Genomic DNA, 18,692 nt, shown 5'->3' on the forward strand with positions numbered 1-18,692 from the left:
ATTTTTTCTCTGTAATAAAACAGTACCTTGTATTTGATACAAACTAAGGTGTAATTAATCCTTATTGGAAGCAAAACCTGCCTATTGGGTTTATTTAATGTTTACATTATTTTATAGCAGATTTATGAAGATCCAAAATATGGAAAGATCTGTTATGCGGAAAACTCCATGTCCCAAGCATTCTGGATAACAGGTCCCATACCTGTATCGGAACGGCTCATGTCAGCACTAACACTCTAAGCTCTGTGCCCAGAGTTGTAAAGCTGTGAATTCCTACCCTCAATCCTTTATACTTGGGGGTGAAATTTATTAAAATGTGAGATTAGAGTTTACCACAGAAAACCTCACACTCTTTCCATTTAGTCCGATGGGATTTTTAGCATCTGCTACAAAAGGAAACTTTAAGCGATTTTGGAAGACTGAAGCAGCACATGGGTGTTACCACCAGCGATTCATTTTTCATATTGACTACTGAAAAGCTTTTACTGGAGATTACAGAGATTAGTCACCTGCAGAAGCAGAAATTTATCGCTAGCGATTAATCTCCTGTTGTGCGTTAGGGTGGTGGCACACTGGAAGATTAGTTGCCAAGCGACAAATATTCTCTACTGCAGGCGACTTATCTCCACAAAATGCCCTCCCACCGTCAAGAATGCGAATCGCCGGCATTCCACACGAGGCAACTTCAGGAAACCGAAGCAATACATATGCCATCCTTCCGGCGATTCACATTCTTGACAGCGGGAAGGAGTTTTAGGGAGATTGTCGCCCGCAGTAGAGAAGATTTGTCCCTTGGCGACTAATCTCCCCGTGTGCCACCACCCTTAGCAATGACATGCATGCACAGAATGATGAAGAGACTGGGGGAAGTTATGTGGCATTTAAACAAGATGGCAGCTGCAAGTGTATTGCAATCTATTTTAGAAAGTAAACACATTTTAACTAACCATTGACCTGCCAACCTGTGGGCATAAAGATGTTCTAGTACCTTTCCTTCTTATTTAAGCATTCACTACAATTTTGTAATTTTATAATTGCAAAGTTGTGTATTCAGTTGGCTAGGGATGCCACTGCTCCACATGCCACAAAGTGGCTACTTATTTCTTAATATTGGCATAACCATAGACTGGGTTACTGTATAATGTTTTATTCTCTGTGTTTTTTTCTTTCTCTTATCATAGGATTTGCAGTTAGAGTATGGACAAGGACCTCAAAGCAACTATTTTCTGGGTGCAAATAAGTGAGTGGTGTTATTGCACGTGTTTCTTATATACAATTTCTTATTCTTCGGTTATAGCACTGTTCCATTTCTAGCTCTTGCCTATCATGTGGCTATACTTTTTCCTCTCTCTCCAGTTTTGCTTCTTTTTCAACACTTTTACATTGATCGAAGATATTCAGGAAAAATAATGTTTTCGCAAAATGGGGAGATTATTGCAAAGCAACACTAGTAATTTATTTGATATTAGTGCGGCATGTATGAGTGTTTAAATATGCATATGATTATTTAAGGTTTTAAGACAATGTGCCATGCCATTCTAAAAGGAATATACAAATATTATGTATTATTTTGTTAGGGTAAAACTAAACGGGAGGTTTTGATCATATTTTGTGGGTCAGATTTTACCTGATCTTCCCACGCAACAGCACAAGATTTGCGGGATGCTATAGAATCGAATCCGCCTGTAGCTAGAATTTAAAGTTGGATCAGATAAAACCAGATGGTATAGTTTGTTCATGCATCTGCATGCAACATTCAATTTATTTCAATGGAAAAATTAAAGTTGGTCAGACACCATCAGATTTTGTCTTTGGATAAAGACGCAGCATGCTGCATTCACATCCAACAGTCATGTTGTGTCGGATGGAAATTTTCCCAGTACAAATCAGATTTGTTTATCAAGTTGCATTATATTTTGACCAATGGGCTACATTCGGCTTGTAAGATGCGTTTGTCGATCCAACATTGTCCTATAAAATCTCCCATGGAGTTTAGCACTTAAGGGCAGAGACATGCTTAGATTCGGAGAGATTAGTCGCCCAGCGGGGCAACTAATCTCCCCAAACTGCCTCCCGCTAACTAGAATGTAAATTGCCAGCAGGATGGCAATCGGCGGGGCTTAGTTTTCCGAAGTCACTCAAAGTTGCCTCACGAGGAAACTTTGGGCGACTTCGATCCGAGTGCTATCCCGCCAGTGATTTCGATTCTAGCCAGCAGGAGGCAGTTCAGGGAGATTAGTCACCCCAAAGAAGAGGCGATTTATCGCCCGGCAACTAAATCTCCCCGAATCTGAGCGTGTCTCTCTGCCCTGATGGGTTATTCACCTTTACACTAACTTTTAGTATGATACTGAGAGTGATATTCTGAGATAATTTGGATTTGGTTTTCATTTTTTATTATTTGTGATTTGTGAATTATTTAGCTTTCTATTCTGTAGCTCTCCAGTTTGCAGGTTTTAGCAATCTGGAGGCTAGGGCTTAAATTACCCTAGCAACTATGCATTGATTTGAATGAGAGGCTGGACTATGAATATGAGAGGGCCTTTAGAAAGATGAGTAATAAAAATTAGCAATAGCAATAAATGTGTAGCCTTACAGAGCATATGCTTTTATATGGGGTCAGTGACCCCCCATTTAAAAGTTGGAAAGAGTCAGAAGAAAAAGGCAAATAATTCAAAAAAATAAAAATAATGAAGATCAGTTGAAAAGTTGTTTAGAATTTTCCAGTCTATAACATACTAAAAATTAACTTAAAGGTGAACCACCCCTTCATGGTTTAAATGTGAATTGAGCTCTGCAATGAGTCAAATTTCTGTGTTCATATTCAGTTATCTCTAAGATATCTAAGACATATTTCGAGAGATTTATAAAACATTAATTTTTGCAGTGTAGAAATATTGCTAGGCTTGGCTTCTAGGCATGGATAATCCCTTTTGAAATGAGAACTACTTTCTCTAGATATGTTTCTAAAAATGCTGCCCAATGGTCCAACCAACGAAGGCGAATATACATACCCTGGAACAATTTTGCTTGATACTACATAAAACACAGGGCCTGCAGATGCCTTAAATTTTTTAAATCTGCACTTCTTCAATTGTTAATATTGAAAAAAACACAAAAGAACAAAAATATATTTATAGGCAAGCCTGGGAATAAAAGTATGGCACTAACACAGAATTTGCTTAATGTACCACTGAAATATAATACCTAGACAACTTTTATAAAGAACCAAAGAAACAGAATGTAACAATCAGCTTAGTTGTTTGGTATTCCCTACAGTCTGGTAACAGAATTGTTTGATATGTCTAAAGGTCATAAAATATATAGAAAACTCAGAATCCAGTGCGCTCAAGAAGGATTTTCCTGGCAGTGGGTTTGAGTCATGAGGAGCTTTTATATTATAGGCGCCAACTTGCTGAAGACAAATTATCCCTTCCAAAGAAAGAGCAAAGAAAATAGTGGTTTTCTTTAACCATTTTCTTTACCTGCCGCGCTCAAGACTATTTAGGCTCATTTGAAGATCAGGACACTAATTGGCAGAAAGGAAGGTGGAAATGTTAGAGATGAAAGAAGCATCTGTGCTCATTGCAAGATGCTGACGATATGATCAATTGAAACCGAGTATTTCATCAATCCAATTAGACTCAGCGAGCAAGTCCTTGCACAAATAAATACAGAATTCACCTGAGATATTTTAGGGGTATCCATGGCTGGCTTGTTAAATATAGAACTGTTTTTTATACGCTTTCCTAATAATGTTGCTTGTAAAATCGAATTGAATATAAAAGCGTTTGCAAAATAATCAACAGCAATTTAACAGAACTCCACCTTGTGTCTGTATATGAAAATACTTCCCTCACTTAATGTCGGCTGTGCTGTCCATTTGCTTTAAAGGAGCCTTCTGAAATCAGTCGAAGAAGAATTACACCAACGGTAGGTAATTCACTGTCGTAGCTCCAGCCTCCCCACCCCCTTGTGCTTTTACTGTGCATTAATATTGTGTTCCAAGTTTGTAATGGTCCCTTGCCTCAATGTCTGTCATGCAGATGTATCAGAGATTTAATTGGTGTGAACTGCATCTGTGCTCCACATAAAACAAAGCATAGACAGAGATACCAAAAAAAAAAAACCTCTATACTCTGTAGCAAAAAAGCCCTTAGGTAGTGCATGCCTTAGTCCTTTCATAGTAGCGGTAGATCAGTCACGTCCACTCAGCCTTGGTACTTGTTCATCTCCTTAGGGGACATGTGGCTCATTTAGAAGATGATGATGGGGATGATGATGAATCTAAACAGTAAGTCCTTTTCATATCTCAGCTTATTGAGTCTCTGCTTCATGCACTTTTGTTTTTTAAAATGAAACTCAAATCGGCCTGACACTGAATTGGGCATGATTCTAATTAAGCTTTCCTTCCAATCTTTCTGGTATATCTTTCTGCCAATACATTTTTTTATTTCCATATGCTCAGTGCAATTTCTATGCCAATGTGCTTTTAAACTCTATAAATTACAGCTGAATGCTCTAGATGCCAGAGACTCTCCCAGCGCTTTGAAATATATGATACCCAGCCCATATAATCATTAATAGCTCATTAGATCATATGCAGAAATAGGCTTTTCATTTAAAAGGGATGCTGTAATCATTTGTTGCCCAATCTATATTTAACCAAGTTAAGCATTTGTTTATGTTTGATTAAAAAAAAATAATTAACAATAGCACTTCATAGACTGTAAAATCTAAGCTTTGCAGGTTCTTTTTCTCATTCTTGTGTCAAACTGCATTCATTGGTCACTTGCTAGCATAAGTAAGCTGTTGTGTGTAAGTGTGTTGTAGCAATATTATTTTTATTGAATGAGGAGTAGGAAAATGCCTTTGTATGTCTTCCAACCCCAACAGAAGAGCCTCACGGAATGTGGCTAATGAACCTACCCTGAAAAGGCTCAGACTACACTAACTCAAGTCTAAGGGTAAGGGCACACAGGCAGATTCGGGGATATTAGTCGCCCCGGCGACAAATTGCCTCTTCTTCGGGGCGACAATCTCCCCGAACTGCCTTCCCGATGGCTTTAACGAAAAATCTCCAGCGGGATGGCATTCACGGCGCTTCGTTTTCAGAAGTCACCCGACGTTGCCTCACGAGGAAACTTCGGAAAATGAAGCGCCACGAGTGCCATACACGAGCAGATATAAGCTACCGACAGATTAAGCCCTCAGACGGTCTTCCCCGATCTTATCCGGCCAACAGTTGGGCAGATGTCGGGTTTAAAAATCCCTTGGGATCGAGGACTGCATGCGGTCCTTGATCTTCTTCTTCAGGGCGACAATTTCCCCGAACTGCCTTCCCCTACCTTCCCGCTGGCTATAATGAAAAATTGGCAGCTGGATGGTACTCGGGGTGATTCGTCACCCGAAGTTGTCTCACGAGGATGCCCCAATCGTTATCTGGCCAACAGTTGGGCAGATGTCGATTGGGCAGGTTTAAAAATCCCTTAGGATCGAGGACTGCATGCAGTCCTCGATCCGACCGCCATATTCTCTTCATTGTGATCCGATCATTGGGACCACAATCGGATCAGCCCAATATCGGTCACCTCAAGGTGGGCATATCGGGCAGAGGTCGCCAAATGAGCAGATCTCTCCGTATTTATAGCTTTAGTGAGCCTGCTCATCTTGATATATCTGTAATGTAAAAATCAACCAAAATAACATGCTGTATGTTATTTATGTTTTTACTACCAATTTAAACAAAATAAACACATTTTTAAACTTGGATAAATGTATGAAGGTGTTTTCTTACAAGGGAATACATGTTGGCATCTCTTTGGCACAGATATAGGAATAGCAAAATGACCTCTGTGGAATCATCCAGTAATGTTTATTAATGTTCAAGTTCAGTCTGTATGTGTATATTGAGCTGATGTTTTTCGTAGCATCACTCCAAGTTCCCCACATGTTCCACGCTGTCTTCCAGTGCTTCTGTCCTGGCTTAGTATGTGCTACAGCTGCATATTCCAAATGTTCCTCTGCTAACAGTTTCTTCCTAGGGTGACAGGTTAATCTGATTTATGACTGATAAGCTTCACATAATAATGGTATTTCCGTATGCATTTCCTTGGCAGGTTTAACATAAAGTCCCACAGATTAAGTAATGAGATTCCTGTTTGCTTGACTGCCTTTTTTAATCTCATTCTGCCACCAGGCGAGTGTAAGATTTAAGTCAAGCACAGAAGGTCAATCAGATTAGTTTCTTCCAGACCTGATTGTGAGGTGCATTGCATTCCTTAGGAAAACATTTAATTGGAAAAGTCTATCTTCCAGGCAATAAATACTATAGCACTGCAAACTTTGAAGCCAGTGGCAGATTTAGTACCGATCATTTCTCCATTAAAGAACTTAATGTTAAAGTATCTGAAATGCCCATTGTACGGTTATGTTTATGTGCAGACTGATAAGCATTGAAAGTGTCCATGACTGCAGTTATACTGCATAACATGAAAAGAATTTGTTGCGGTCTTACTTTATATAAAAATAATGAGTATGAACTAAAAATTGAGATATCGGGACTTTTCTTGAAGCACTTGGTACTAATAAGTTCCTGGGCATTACAGTAATTTACCTGAAAACGCATTGTATTTTGAAAGCTCATTAAAGGCATTAAGAGTCAGGGCACACAGGCAGATTCGGGGAGATTAGTCGCCCAGCGACAAATCTCCTCTTCTTGGGGGTGACTAATCTCCCCGAACTGCTTCCCCTGCCTCGGAGCGATTCGTTTTCTGAAGTTGCCCGAAATTGCCTCACGAGGAAACTTCGGAAAACAAATCACTCAGAGTGCCATCCTGCCGACGATTTACATTTTATCTGGCGGTAAGGCAGTTCGGGGAGATTAGTCGCCCCCAAAGAAGCATTGTATTTTGAAAGCATTCTAGGCATTAAGGGTCAGGGCACACAGGCAGATCCGGGGAGATCAGTTGCCTGGCGACAAATCTCCTCTTCTTTGGGGCGATTAATCTCCCCGAACTGCCTCCCCTGCCTTCCCGCCGGCTAAAATGTAAATCACCAGCAGGATGGCACTCAGAGCAATTCGTTTTCCAAAGTCGCCCAAAGTTTCAGGCAATTTAGGGCGAATTTGGAAAACGAATCACTCCGAGTTCCATCCCGCCAACGATTTACATTTTAGCCTGCGGGGAGGCAGTTCGGGGAGATTAGTCGCCCCGAAGATGAGGAGATTTGTCGCTGGGCGACTAATCTCCCCGAATCTGCCTGTGTGCCCTAACCCTAAACGTCTTTGGAAACTATCTACACTTTTCATGTGTTTTCATGTGTCTGCAGAATGATAGAAAGGGAAAATGCAATAAAAGCATTTTCGAGTTGTGTTTTCCACAAAAATGTAGTGGTTTTGAGTTTTCAAGGTTTTTTTTTTTGGTCAAAGTGAATTTTTCGGGTTAAAAAAAAATTTTCTTCAAGGTTTATGTCCTGACCCTGAAAATAGCTTGAATCCGAAAATACACCATCTAAAACCTGTTGAGGTCATGTAGAAGTCAATGGCAGAGGTCCCTGAACCATTTGAAAATGTTAATAGCCTTCATGATGTTCGAGTTTTTTTTACGGAGGGTTTTGTCTGAAAACTCAAGGGATCAAGTTTTTGGGTTGTTAACCCTGAACTCGCTGATTCTTTTTTCCATTTGAGTTTTTTCTTAAATTAGAAACCATTCCAGTTTTAAGTTCATTTGAGGTATAAAAAAAACTCTAAAATTCAACCTTTGATTAATAACCCAGATCAAGGCGGTCACTGACCAACCTTGTGGAATCAGTTGATTAATAAGGGGCCATTGAAGGGACTTTATCCGAAACATTTTGCAGCAGATATAAAGCAAACTTTCTAACATTGGAGAGTTTTAGTTGCTGCAAATGCAACTATTCCTGTTGTTAGGAAGCTGCAGCTGACTGTAGCTAAACCCTAAAAATGAATGGCTAAAAATGCCATATTTTTTTTAATCACATTATTGCATCAGCCCTTAAGTTTCAGCTGCTCAATAGCAGCAGTGATCCAGGATGAGAACTTGTCACAGGGGGTCGCCATCTTGGAAAGAGACACTCACATGCTCAGTGGGCTCTGAGCAGCTGTTGAGAAGCTAAGCTTAGGGTCTGTTGCTAACTATCAATCAGAAATTAGGTTGGCCTGTAATATAAGCTGATGCTACAGGGCTGATAATTTCTGATGCTAATTGCACTGCTTTCTGTGCTGTAATAATGTATTAATTACTAATCAGCCTTATATTGTGACATTTATATTCTATATGTACTGTATATTGTGAGTGGGTCCCTAAGTTCAGTAAGTGACAGCAGCACAGAGCATGTGCAGTGAATCAGAAGAGAAGAAGGGGAGCTACTGGGGCATCTTTGGAGACACAGATCTTTACTGCTAAAGGGCTGTATTTGCCTTGGGCTTAAAACATAATGTACAACACTTCTACCTACTTCTTTAGTTGTGCTTTAGTAATCCTTTAAACAGCCCTGAGCAAATATGGATTTGCGGCAAGGCCGCATAGGCCCGGGCCTAGGGCGGCAAAAAAATAGGGGCGGCATGCCGCCCAGCCGCCGTTCAACTACACCAGCTGCGCCGGCGTTTTTTCGCCGGCGCGCTGGGAAGGCGGGTGCTGGGACCGCGCGGCCGCCTGGTCGGACCGCGCGGCCTAGGGGCGCCCAGAAGTGAAATCCGGCGCTGAATAAGCCATGGCAAATAATCTCTTTCTTTTTTATTTCTTTTATCCAGCTACCGGTACAACAATGAAAGGAAAAATGTGATCACCATTGGTTGTTGAGCACTTTCCATACAATAAAGAAACCTTGCCATTTGATTTTTAGTTTCATATTTAATTTTGAGAAAATGGTGCCCCAAGTAGAGGAAGAATTCTTAAATTTGGTTCACGCTACTGTGAACATAATCTTCCTACTTCCCTTGTAGGCAAAAGTTAACAGCCCACAAAACACTCTTATGTATATATATCTTCCCTGAAGCTATACTTATTTATATCTGAAATTCTGACCTTGGAAGGCTTTTTTTTTTTTTCTGTGGAAAAAATTGTGAATTTGAGTTTCAGAAACAAATTTATTGTATGCAAACATTTAAGTTTTCTAGATTAATTTAATTTAGCAGACTCGTTGACAATTGGGGGCCAATTCATTAACTTAGAGTGAAGGATTCGAAGTAAAAAAACGTCGAATTTCGAAGTGTTTTTTTGGCTACTTCGACTACGACTTTGAATCGAAGGATTCGAACTTAAAATTGTTCGACTATCCGACCATTCGATAGTCGAAGTACTGTCTCTTTAAGAAAAAACTTCGACCCCCTATTTCGCCACCTAAAAGCTACCGAACCCAATGTTAGCCTATGGGGAAGGTCCCCATAGGCTTGGCTACGTTTTTTTGGTCGAAGGATAATCCTTCGATCGTTGGATTAAAATCCTTTGAAGGATTTAATCGTTCAATCGAAGGATTATTCCTTTGATCGTTCGATTGCCGTTTTTTCGCAAAATCCTTCGAAGGATTTTCATTCTCAGTCGAATATTGAGGGTTAATTAACCCTCGATATTTGACCCGTGATGATTTTACCCCTTGAAGTAAGAATTGGATTTTACTGTACCGTGTTTAAGGTTTTTTTTTCAAGTTTTTAAATGAAATAGAGTTGATGTAAACAGTAACACCATAAAAATGAAGGCATTTTAAAAATATAACGTACTGTTGCCCGGCACTGGTAACACTGCGGCAGAAACACTAATATAGTTTATATAAATAAATTGGCGTGTAGCTGCGGGTGTAGCCATCCAAAGGGGAAAAGGCTCAGGTTACATAGCCGATAAGCTCTGTAGAATATAATGGTGTTGTACAGAGTTTATCTGTTATCTGCTTTATAACCTGTTTAATTTAGCCCTATTTCAATTGCAGCAACTTTAAAACATGTTCATTTTTTACTGTTCCTTTAAGTTATTGATTAATAATAACACATTTAAGATTTTTTCGTTTTTTTTTTTAAATAAAAAAAGCAAAATTTTTCATTTTGATAAATCTGTCTCCCTGTGTGAAATGATCTATTTATATTTACCTGTATTATGAGGGGGTGTACCGCCTAATCTCATGTGTAGGAAAAGCCTATTTGATAAAGAGATTTGTTTTGCTCTGTGATAAGCAGTCATTATCTCATTCTGTCATATCAACACAATCAGCACAGCAACCGGTTTATTTTCCTGCTTGAGAGATATCAGAAATGATGTTCAGGCTGCAGCACTTTTTTGTGCTTTTGAACTGCGACTCTCAACAACATGCCTTTAACTCTGTGTTGGAAGTTGTGGAAGACCATAGCTTGTTTAATAGTTATTCAGTAACAGCGGTAGGATAATAACTGTTAATAAGAGTGGACAAACAGATCTTTAGTTTGATCAATGAGCATATTGAATCCCATTGTTCATTTCTCTGTTGCTCCTCTAGCTGAGAGCAGCATATTGTTCAGAATGAGTTTTTAGCAAATAGAAACGACTGTCTGAAGCAGTGCTCTGTTGTAAATCACACAGATTTACCCTGTAGAGGAGTAATGTTTTTGTCAATGATGGTCCTACAAGTAATTAGACTTGTCTGCTCTAGTCCAAATAGGATGAGGAAAATGGAAATGGATGTAGCCCGGAATTTATTACCTATAAGATACTTAAAGAATATTTACATTTTTGTCCAGCATATATCCCTGTATGTTACATAGTTAGTTACATAGTTAAATTGGGATGAAAAAAGACAAAGTCCATCAAGTCCAACCCCTCCAAATGAAAACCCAGCATCCATACACACACCCCTCCCTACTTTTAATTAAATTCTATATACCCATATCTATACTAACTATAGAGTTTAGTATCACAATAGCCTTTGATATTATGTCTGTCCAAGAAATCATCCAAGCCATTCTTAAAGGCATTAACTGAATCAGCCATCACATCATCACCCGGCAGTACATTCAGGGGTGCTTCGCCAATGAGGCGAGTTGAGGCTGTCGCCTCAGGCAGCAGCACCCCACTAGGTACCAGGGGCGGTAAAAATGCTGCTTCTGGTACTTTAAGAGCGAATTTCTGAGGGAGGGGGGGCAGCAGAAATTGCTGCTGCCTCAGGAGGCGGAGGGGCCAGGATCGCCCCTGAGTGCATTCCACAACCTCACTGTCCTGACTGTGAAGAACCCCCTACATTGCTTCAAATGAAAGTTCTTTTCTTCTAGTCTAAAGGGGTGGCCTCTGGTATGGTGATCCACTTTATGGGTAAAAAGGTCCCCTGCTATTTGTCTATAATGTCCTCTAATGTACTTGTATAGTGTAATCATGTCCCCTCGCAAGCGCCTTTTTTCCAGAATGTGATTAAATGAAGTTAAGGGTCAGAGCACACAGACAGATTTGGGGAGATTAGACACCCAGCGACAAATCTCCTCTTCTTCGGGGCGACTAATCTCCCCAAACTGCCTCCCCTGCCTCTGAGCGATTCGTTTTCTGAAGTTGCCCGAAATTGCCTCATGAGGAAACTTCGGGTGACTTTGAAAAAGGAATCGCTTAGAGTGCCATCCTTCCGTCGATTTACATTTTAGCCGGTGGGAAGGCAGAATAGTCGCCCTCAAAGAAGAGTAGATTTGTCGCTGGGTGACTAATCTACCCAAATCTGCCTGTGTGCCCTGACCCTTAATGAGTCACAGACCGACGTCAGGCTGGAGGAGAGTCTGATGAGACTGCCCCCTGTGGGTACCATATATTCCTAGATAGGTTGGCAGTTGGGTCAAAATCAGCAAGCTGCTTCACCAAATATACAATGTACAAGTATGGCTACCTCTACTTGCCAGATTCTAGTTTCAAGTTCCTATAATTTTGTTAGGCCCTCTGACCATGTACATGTAAACATGGCAGCTGTCACCCTGCTACAAGCCTTGGTTATTCTATACAGCACATAGGCATTCAGATTTTATTCCATTTGTCTGTCCTTCTGCCCTACAGTCATTCAGTATGTAAAGCCTTTTGCGTGATAAATGATATTAATACATATTCCTTGCTACACCTCCTACACTTTGCACATTCTAGCCCTTCTACATTCTTTCTGCTCAGCTCTACTCTCAAATTTCATCAGCATCCCTTATTAAAGAAAGACGGTAAAAACTGAATTTTCAATGGGAAAATATATTGGTATGAGTGCATGGTCATGTTTACATATACTTTTCAAGTCAGTAAAGAAAGCTTAGGGGATTGTATAGAGACGGTGCTCAATGTCACATAACTGTTGTACTATGTTTAGATTAAAAGAGATCATTTTCCTGCTCTTCAAAACATAAACTGTTTCTGTGGACCACTATGGCATAATCGATTAGTACATTTGTTGGGCAACTTCTTTTCAAAATGAGTAACTAAATATAAATAACATCCATATGTCTTTTTTTTTTTTTCTTTCTTTCTTTCTTTCTAGTTCAACCATAAAACCCAAGGTACCACCTCCTTTACCGCCAAAGGTGAGTGCTTGTGAATTCTCATATTTAGCATAACTTAATACAAACTATGGTTGCAGTGTTTCACTTAAATAACATAGTTGGGTGACTTTATGCTGAATGGGGGGTATGGGGTTAAACAGGAGGCCATCACCCAAGGATCCACCACCCCAGCAGTTGAAACCCCTCCCCCATTGCACACCTCCTTGTGCGGCCACCGCAAACTGATCACCAGCCAATGGGGCAATTAGGACCGAGGCCCGCTGGGATTTCTCCTGGTGTCCTTCCAGTCCAGAGCAACCCTGCTGAGTAGTCAAATGCCTTTTACTCTAAAGTAGTGGTTCCCTACCAGCATCTCACAAGCAACGTGTTGCACAACAACCCCTTGGATGTTGTTCCCGGTGGTCTCAAAGCAGGTGTTTATTTTTGAATTCCTGACTTGGGGGCAAGTTTTGGTTGTATAAAAACCAGGTGAACTACAAAATAGAGACTCCTGTAGGCTGCCAGTGTACATAGGGGCTATCAAATAGGCAATCACAGTCTTTATTTGGCACCCAAAGCCATCTTGCGGCTCTTTGGGAATCTTCGGGTCCATTCGGCAATTTCTGTGTCTTTCGGCACATGCGTATGTGTTTGGGACTGGAATATTGCTAAAACTGTGCATGTGCCGATATGGTGCTTGCTCTCTGAAGTTTCCCAAATCTCTGAAGATGGCCCCCTTTAACTCCGCTGCGCTGACTCTGCAATGCGGGGTAATTACCAGCTTAGAGGCATTTACTTGTGTGAACACTTGTTCAGGGGGAGCAGGGAGAGGGGACTATGGAGGGTAGGGGTTTTTATTAGCAAGGGGGTTTAGTTCTCCTTTAACACAGAAAGACAGTAGAACACCCACCATCAATGCTGCTGTATCACACAAAACCCTACAGGATTTTAATCTGTGCTAAGGAATAGTGGGTAGCAGAAACACAATTGTAGTTTTTATCAGTTTTGTCTTGCCGCGCACCAATTACATTAGTTGTCCCTCTCTAGTTGCTAGACCCATTCTCCTGTAAGATTTTTATCATACTGACAGCAGGGCTGTTGGAGCAGATAAGGAAGATTGGAACAAAACCCTGAGCAGTGCTCAGAAAAGAAAAGAGAATCTTCAAGCTATAAGTCGCCAACACCTAGGGAAAGCTTTCAGCAGAACTATCCTCATAGATTTGTCTCTTCATATTTTCATTGGACAAATCGTTTTCAGTGTCTTCTGATTCCAGGTACTGTGTACAGTTATGGGACCTGTTATCCAGAATGCTCGGGACCTGAGACTTTCTGGATAACAGATCTTTCCATAATTTGGATCGTCATACCTTAAGTCTACTAGAAATAATGTAAACATTAAATAAACCCAATAGGTTGGTTTTGCTTCCAATAAGGAATAATTATATCTTAGTTTGGATCAAGTGCAAGGTACTATTTTATTATTACAGTGAAAAAGGAAACCGGTTTTAAAAATCTGGATTATTTTAGTATAATGGAGTGTATGGGAGCTTTCTGGATAATGGGTTTCCAGATAACAGGTCCCATAACTGTACTGTTATTGCCGTTCAGAAGATCTAATACAATCTGAATAAAAGTAAACATTTTTTGTGGAAAAAAAATGTAGAAATTTTGCAGTCGGAACGCGCAACTTAATTTGTTTTTGGTTTTTCTGTATATATATGATAATTTCTGAAAAAAAATCTGTCTTTCATTATGTAAACTACAAATATGCTGGTAGGGTCTATGATACAACTGAGTGGTACTAATCCGAGGAGATCAGACAGTATGGACTGTCAATATGGAATATTGTGGAATTGCAAGCATTAAATATTGTGTAGGTAGCAGAGCTGAACTACAGTGCAAAGTGACAGGGTGCAGCGATGCACAGCAGTAAGCGCTAATCACCACATCAGTTATTTTCTGATGGATTCAGTTCTTTTATTCGAAAATTGCCTGAAGTTGGAATATTTCTCGTGCTTTTCCTGCTTCTAAATTAACATTCCTAGCTGTTCGTGCGAGTATCCTTTTTTCCCCTTGACGTCTTTTATTTACCTCCAAACATTTAAAGTTGAGATTAATGAATTAAGGACAACTCAACCATGAAAATGTACATTAGTTGCCTATCCAGAAGATAATAGAAGGCTTTGCCTGCAGCTCTGTGTGCACTACTTTCCATCGCACGCTGCACAGGAAGATTGCCTTTGCCTGGAAGAAAGGGAGACTGTCTTCAAGAGAAAATAAAAGAATATTGGGAGCAAAACTGCCCTTGAGCCAACAAAACTTCCTTCTTGTGTGGTTCTTTGCCTTTTTTGCATTTTGTGACAAATGCATATTAAAAATGAAGCACAGAGGGATTAATAGTTAATAATTCCCTTCTGTAGTCTTTCCTCTTGATTATAGCAATCTTCTAAGAGGATAACACCAGTACATGTACAGGTATCTCCTGTTAGTCGAGGAGCTTGGTGAAACAACCACAAGTAAGACCACACTAGAAAGAGTCACAGAAATGGTTATCAACCACAAATGTTGCAAGATAGTAGAACACCCAGAAGCCCCATTTTATTGAATAACAGCACCTTACAAGCTTGTAGAACAACAAAATCATTACAGACTGCTAAAATGACTACAGGCCTTGATACAAGCCTCTCACATCGGTAGGATGACCTGAAGTTTTACACCCTAGTTGTATTTCCTGGGATGGACAGTTCAGCCTAAAATCACTCACTCAGAACTATTACAGATCTTTCAACTGGTACAACAAAGCCATGTAGTAGGGCAACTATAAGCCTTCCGTTCTGGGAAAAAATCACAGACCTTAGAGCTTAGTGGACAAGCAACAAGCCTTTAATACAATACAAAAAAAACAACCTTTAATAAAAAAGGTGAGGTCACGCGGTGCGGTTTTACGTTGTGTTTATTAAACTGCGTATTCGAGCATAAATACACACAACGTGTAGCACTATTGAAAATAATGGAATACACACTATAGCAATTCCCACTGGGCGCTTGTAAGCTAACATCCGCCATGCAACGCCAGTATTTGCGTTTTTCAGCCGAAACGCCAAGGTAACTGCATATTATTGAACCGATATAAGATCAAAATAATTTTAATTTTTAAAAATTATTTCATCTGTAATGTAATAATAAAACAGTACCTTGTACTTGATCCAAACTAACATATAATTAATCCTTATTGGAAGCAAAACCAGCCTATTGGGTTTATTTAATGTTTACATGATTTTTTTTTGTAGACTTAAGGTATGACAATCCAAATTACCAAATTACCACATACCTGTAGTTGCCAAAAGGTGAAAGGCATAACATAAGAGAAATAGACAAGCATCTGATGAGCCAATAGAGCAGTAGTGGCCTGTATTGCTGTATGGTAGATAATAAATATTAGCTATTTCTTATTACTGGTGTGACCAGACCTGAGCAGATGTCTCCTGACTCCGCACAGCACAATGAGACCTTTTCTGACAAAGATAAACTGCTGTGTGTTTTTCTTTGCTTTACCAATGAACTGACTCATTTATACTGAACTGACCAGGGAAGCTGCTTACTGTTCTTATATATTATTACTCAGCCACAAAAGATCTGGGGCGCAAAGTAAATATTGTATGGGATTTCTTGCATTTCCCATCTTTATTAATCTGTTAATTCTATTTAATATCTAGTTATAAACTGAATACATGACTTGTTGGCACTGCTGTTTACTCAGCATAGGGTTAAAGGAGATGTTAAGGCAAAACAAAAAAAACCCATTTTTACTTTCTTTAATGAAAATTAAATCTATCTGCAATATACATTAATTAAAAAATGTCTACCATTTTTATAATAAAACTGACTGTATGTAGTTAAAATTCCCCCTTCGTTTTACTTGTTCTGACTGCTGAGGATAGGAAACTTCAGATGTCCCTAACTGCAGGGAAACAATCATACTTTCATACAGCAGGGGGAGCCCCCCACCTTATTTCCCTGACCTTGAGCAATTTTTTTTTAATTCCCTGTAAAACAGCCGCCGATCGTGTAGAGATTTGTATCCGTAGACCCAGTGAATTCTGCATATCCTGATTATTAATCAGTCTTTTTTAACTTGTGCTGTTTTGATCATTTATGACAATTTTAAGCTCCCAATTGAAGCCCAGACCACACTGAGCATGTGCGTAGTCTTGGTCTTGCAAAGATGTTTAACAAAGATGACAGCCCCCTACGGCCATCTTTGAAAACATAAATCATTTGTTTAATTAGGCTTCTGGTGCAGTAAGTTTATGTTTAGTATACAAAATACAGCATTTCTAGCATTATTTTATTTTGGACTTTAGTTCCCCTTTAAGGTTTTTATGCAAAACTTTTTCAAGAGCTTTTTGATTATAATTATTATTGATGTTGTCTACTTGCAGCCTAAATCTATATACATCCCACAAGAAAGCATTGCTTCTGAGGATGATAACCAAGGAACCATAAAGCGATGTCCAGTCTCAGAGAGTCCAGCACGGCCTACATCTTATGTACCTCCAAGGCCTCCCCCTCCACGGTTACCTCCACACAAGCCCAATGCTTTAGGTAAATGCAAATATATTTCTCTAAAAGGCATATTCTTTCCAGAACAGTATTCAGTTGTCTGAAAAAAGATGTTTTGCTCACAATTCTTTTCCAGATGACTCCCAATAAAAGGTTATTTTAATCTCAGCTGGGGTAGATACTAGGCACATGCTAGTTCCACTCTTATTAGAACTCATTGGTATAGCCCATAGCTTTCCAAATGTTGGAATACTGGTTTATATCTGTAATATGATCACAGCTTTCCATACAATGGAGGTGTAGTTTTGCAAAGCACCATATTGTTATAATTAGATTAATAAATAATACAATAACCATATTGTTATAATTAGATTAATAAATAAATAAAGATACTCGTCTGTTCTAGAAAAAGAACAGTAATAATAAGTAACCCTTACCCTTTTCTTTCTCCAGGTAATGGAGTGGGTTCATTCCACCTGAATGGAGACAAGGAATTGTCTTCACTTTCACAACAGAATGAAAATCAGAATTCCAAGTCACTGAATCTGCCTTCGCGAAAAGAGAAGAAAGATGTGCCGGTGAGTGCCCCCCTCTCTTTCCAGTCAAGCTAGAGTCACTTTATTATTATTTATTTACCAAAATCCGAATTTATCTCAATATTTTCGGCTACAAACTCCGATCAAATCCGCTTGGGTTTTTTAAGCTTATTTATTATTACATTTTCCTGAAGTTTGCTTTGCGGCAAAAAATCTGATTTCCATGATTTTTCATCTGATTTTCACGATTTTTTCTGGATTTTCACGATTTTTTCTGGATTTTCACTCGAAAACTTTAGGGTATTGCACGAAACCCAGCGCACATCAAAAAAATCATTGGGACTTCTCCCATTGACTTATATGCAACCTCAACAGGTCTGAGATGCCGGATTTTCTGATTCTGACTTTTCCATCCTCTGGGGTTAATAAATTCCGAAAAATTAGTGATTTTTTAAAAGTCTGATTTTATTAAAAGAAAATGATGAATTTTTCATGATTTCCGCACTCGGAGTTTAGTAAATAACCCCCTTACTGTTGAAAATCAAGATTTGTTTCTGACTGGCAGCAGATTTGCGGTTATCAGAACTAGGACTTCACAACTAGGAGCAAAATACCATACACCCCACCCTCGTTCAACGCAAGTTAAATGAATACGGCTTCTGCTAAACATATTTCTGCCTTTTGTTGTATTTAACAAATACCTTTCTTGCTATTTCTTGAAAGTCCCCCTTATCTGAAAGCCTGACACAAGCTGCAGTTTAAACATACATTCCTCATTGCAGGAGGAGAGGGAAAGTTAGGCAAAATGAGCATTTTTTTGTAATAAAAAATAAGTAATATGTACAGGTCTTTAAAAAAAATAGCTTTTTTCCATTTCCTGCTAGCATTGCTGTCTCTCTTTTTTCCCATTTATTACAATTACAGGAATTAGCCGGAAACCCGTTATCCAAAAAAGAATTATAGAAACAGCGTCTCCCATAGATGCCATTTCATCCAAATCATTTCACATTTAAAAAAGGGATTCCCCTTTTCTCTGTAATAATAAAACAGTAGCTTGATCCAAACTAAGATATAATTACTCCTTATTGGAGGCAAAATCAGCCTATTGTGTTTAT

General features: G+C 39.3%; 1 protein-coding gene across 6 annotated transcripts in view; it reads left to right on the forward strand.

Moving 5' to 3' along the window:
• Positions 1-18,692, forward strand: part of map4k3.L (mitogen-activated protein kinase kinase kinase kinase 3 L homeolog) — a 181,181-nt gene that overhangs the window by 138,728 nt on the left and 23,761 nt on the right. For 4 of the 6 annotated variants that reach the window (XM_041562695.1, XM_041562697.1, XM_018262947.2 and 1 more), the window contains 6 exons: positions 1,182-1,240; positions 3,895-3,933; positions 4,241-4,294; positions 12,478-12,520; positions 16,921-17,083; positions 17,495-17,619. In XM_041562695.1, the coding sequence (XP_041418629.1) occupies positions 1,182-1,240; positions 3,895-3,933; positions 4,241-4,294; positions 12,478-12,520; positions 16,921-17,083; positions 17,495-17,619 (483 nt within the window). The remainder of the gene's footprint in view (positions 1-1,181; positions 1,241-3,894; positions 3,934-4,240; positions 4,295-12,477; positions 12,521-16,920; positions 17,084-17,494; positions 17,620-18,692) is intronic. The other 2 variants (XM_041562696.1, XM_041562699.1) reach the window with 1 other exon arrangement.

The sequence above is a fragment of the Xenopus laevis genome, chromosome 5L (genome assembly GCF_017654675.1).
Source record: "Xenopus laevis strain J_2021 chromosome 5L, Xenopus_laevis_v10.1, whole genome shotgun sequence".
Classification (NCBI taxonomy): Eukaryota; Metazoa; Chordata; class Amphibia; order Anura; family Pipidae; genus Xenopus; species Xenopus laevis.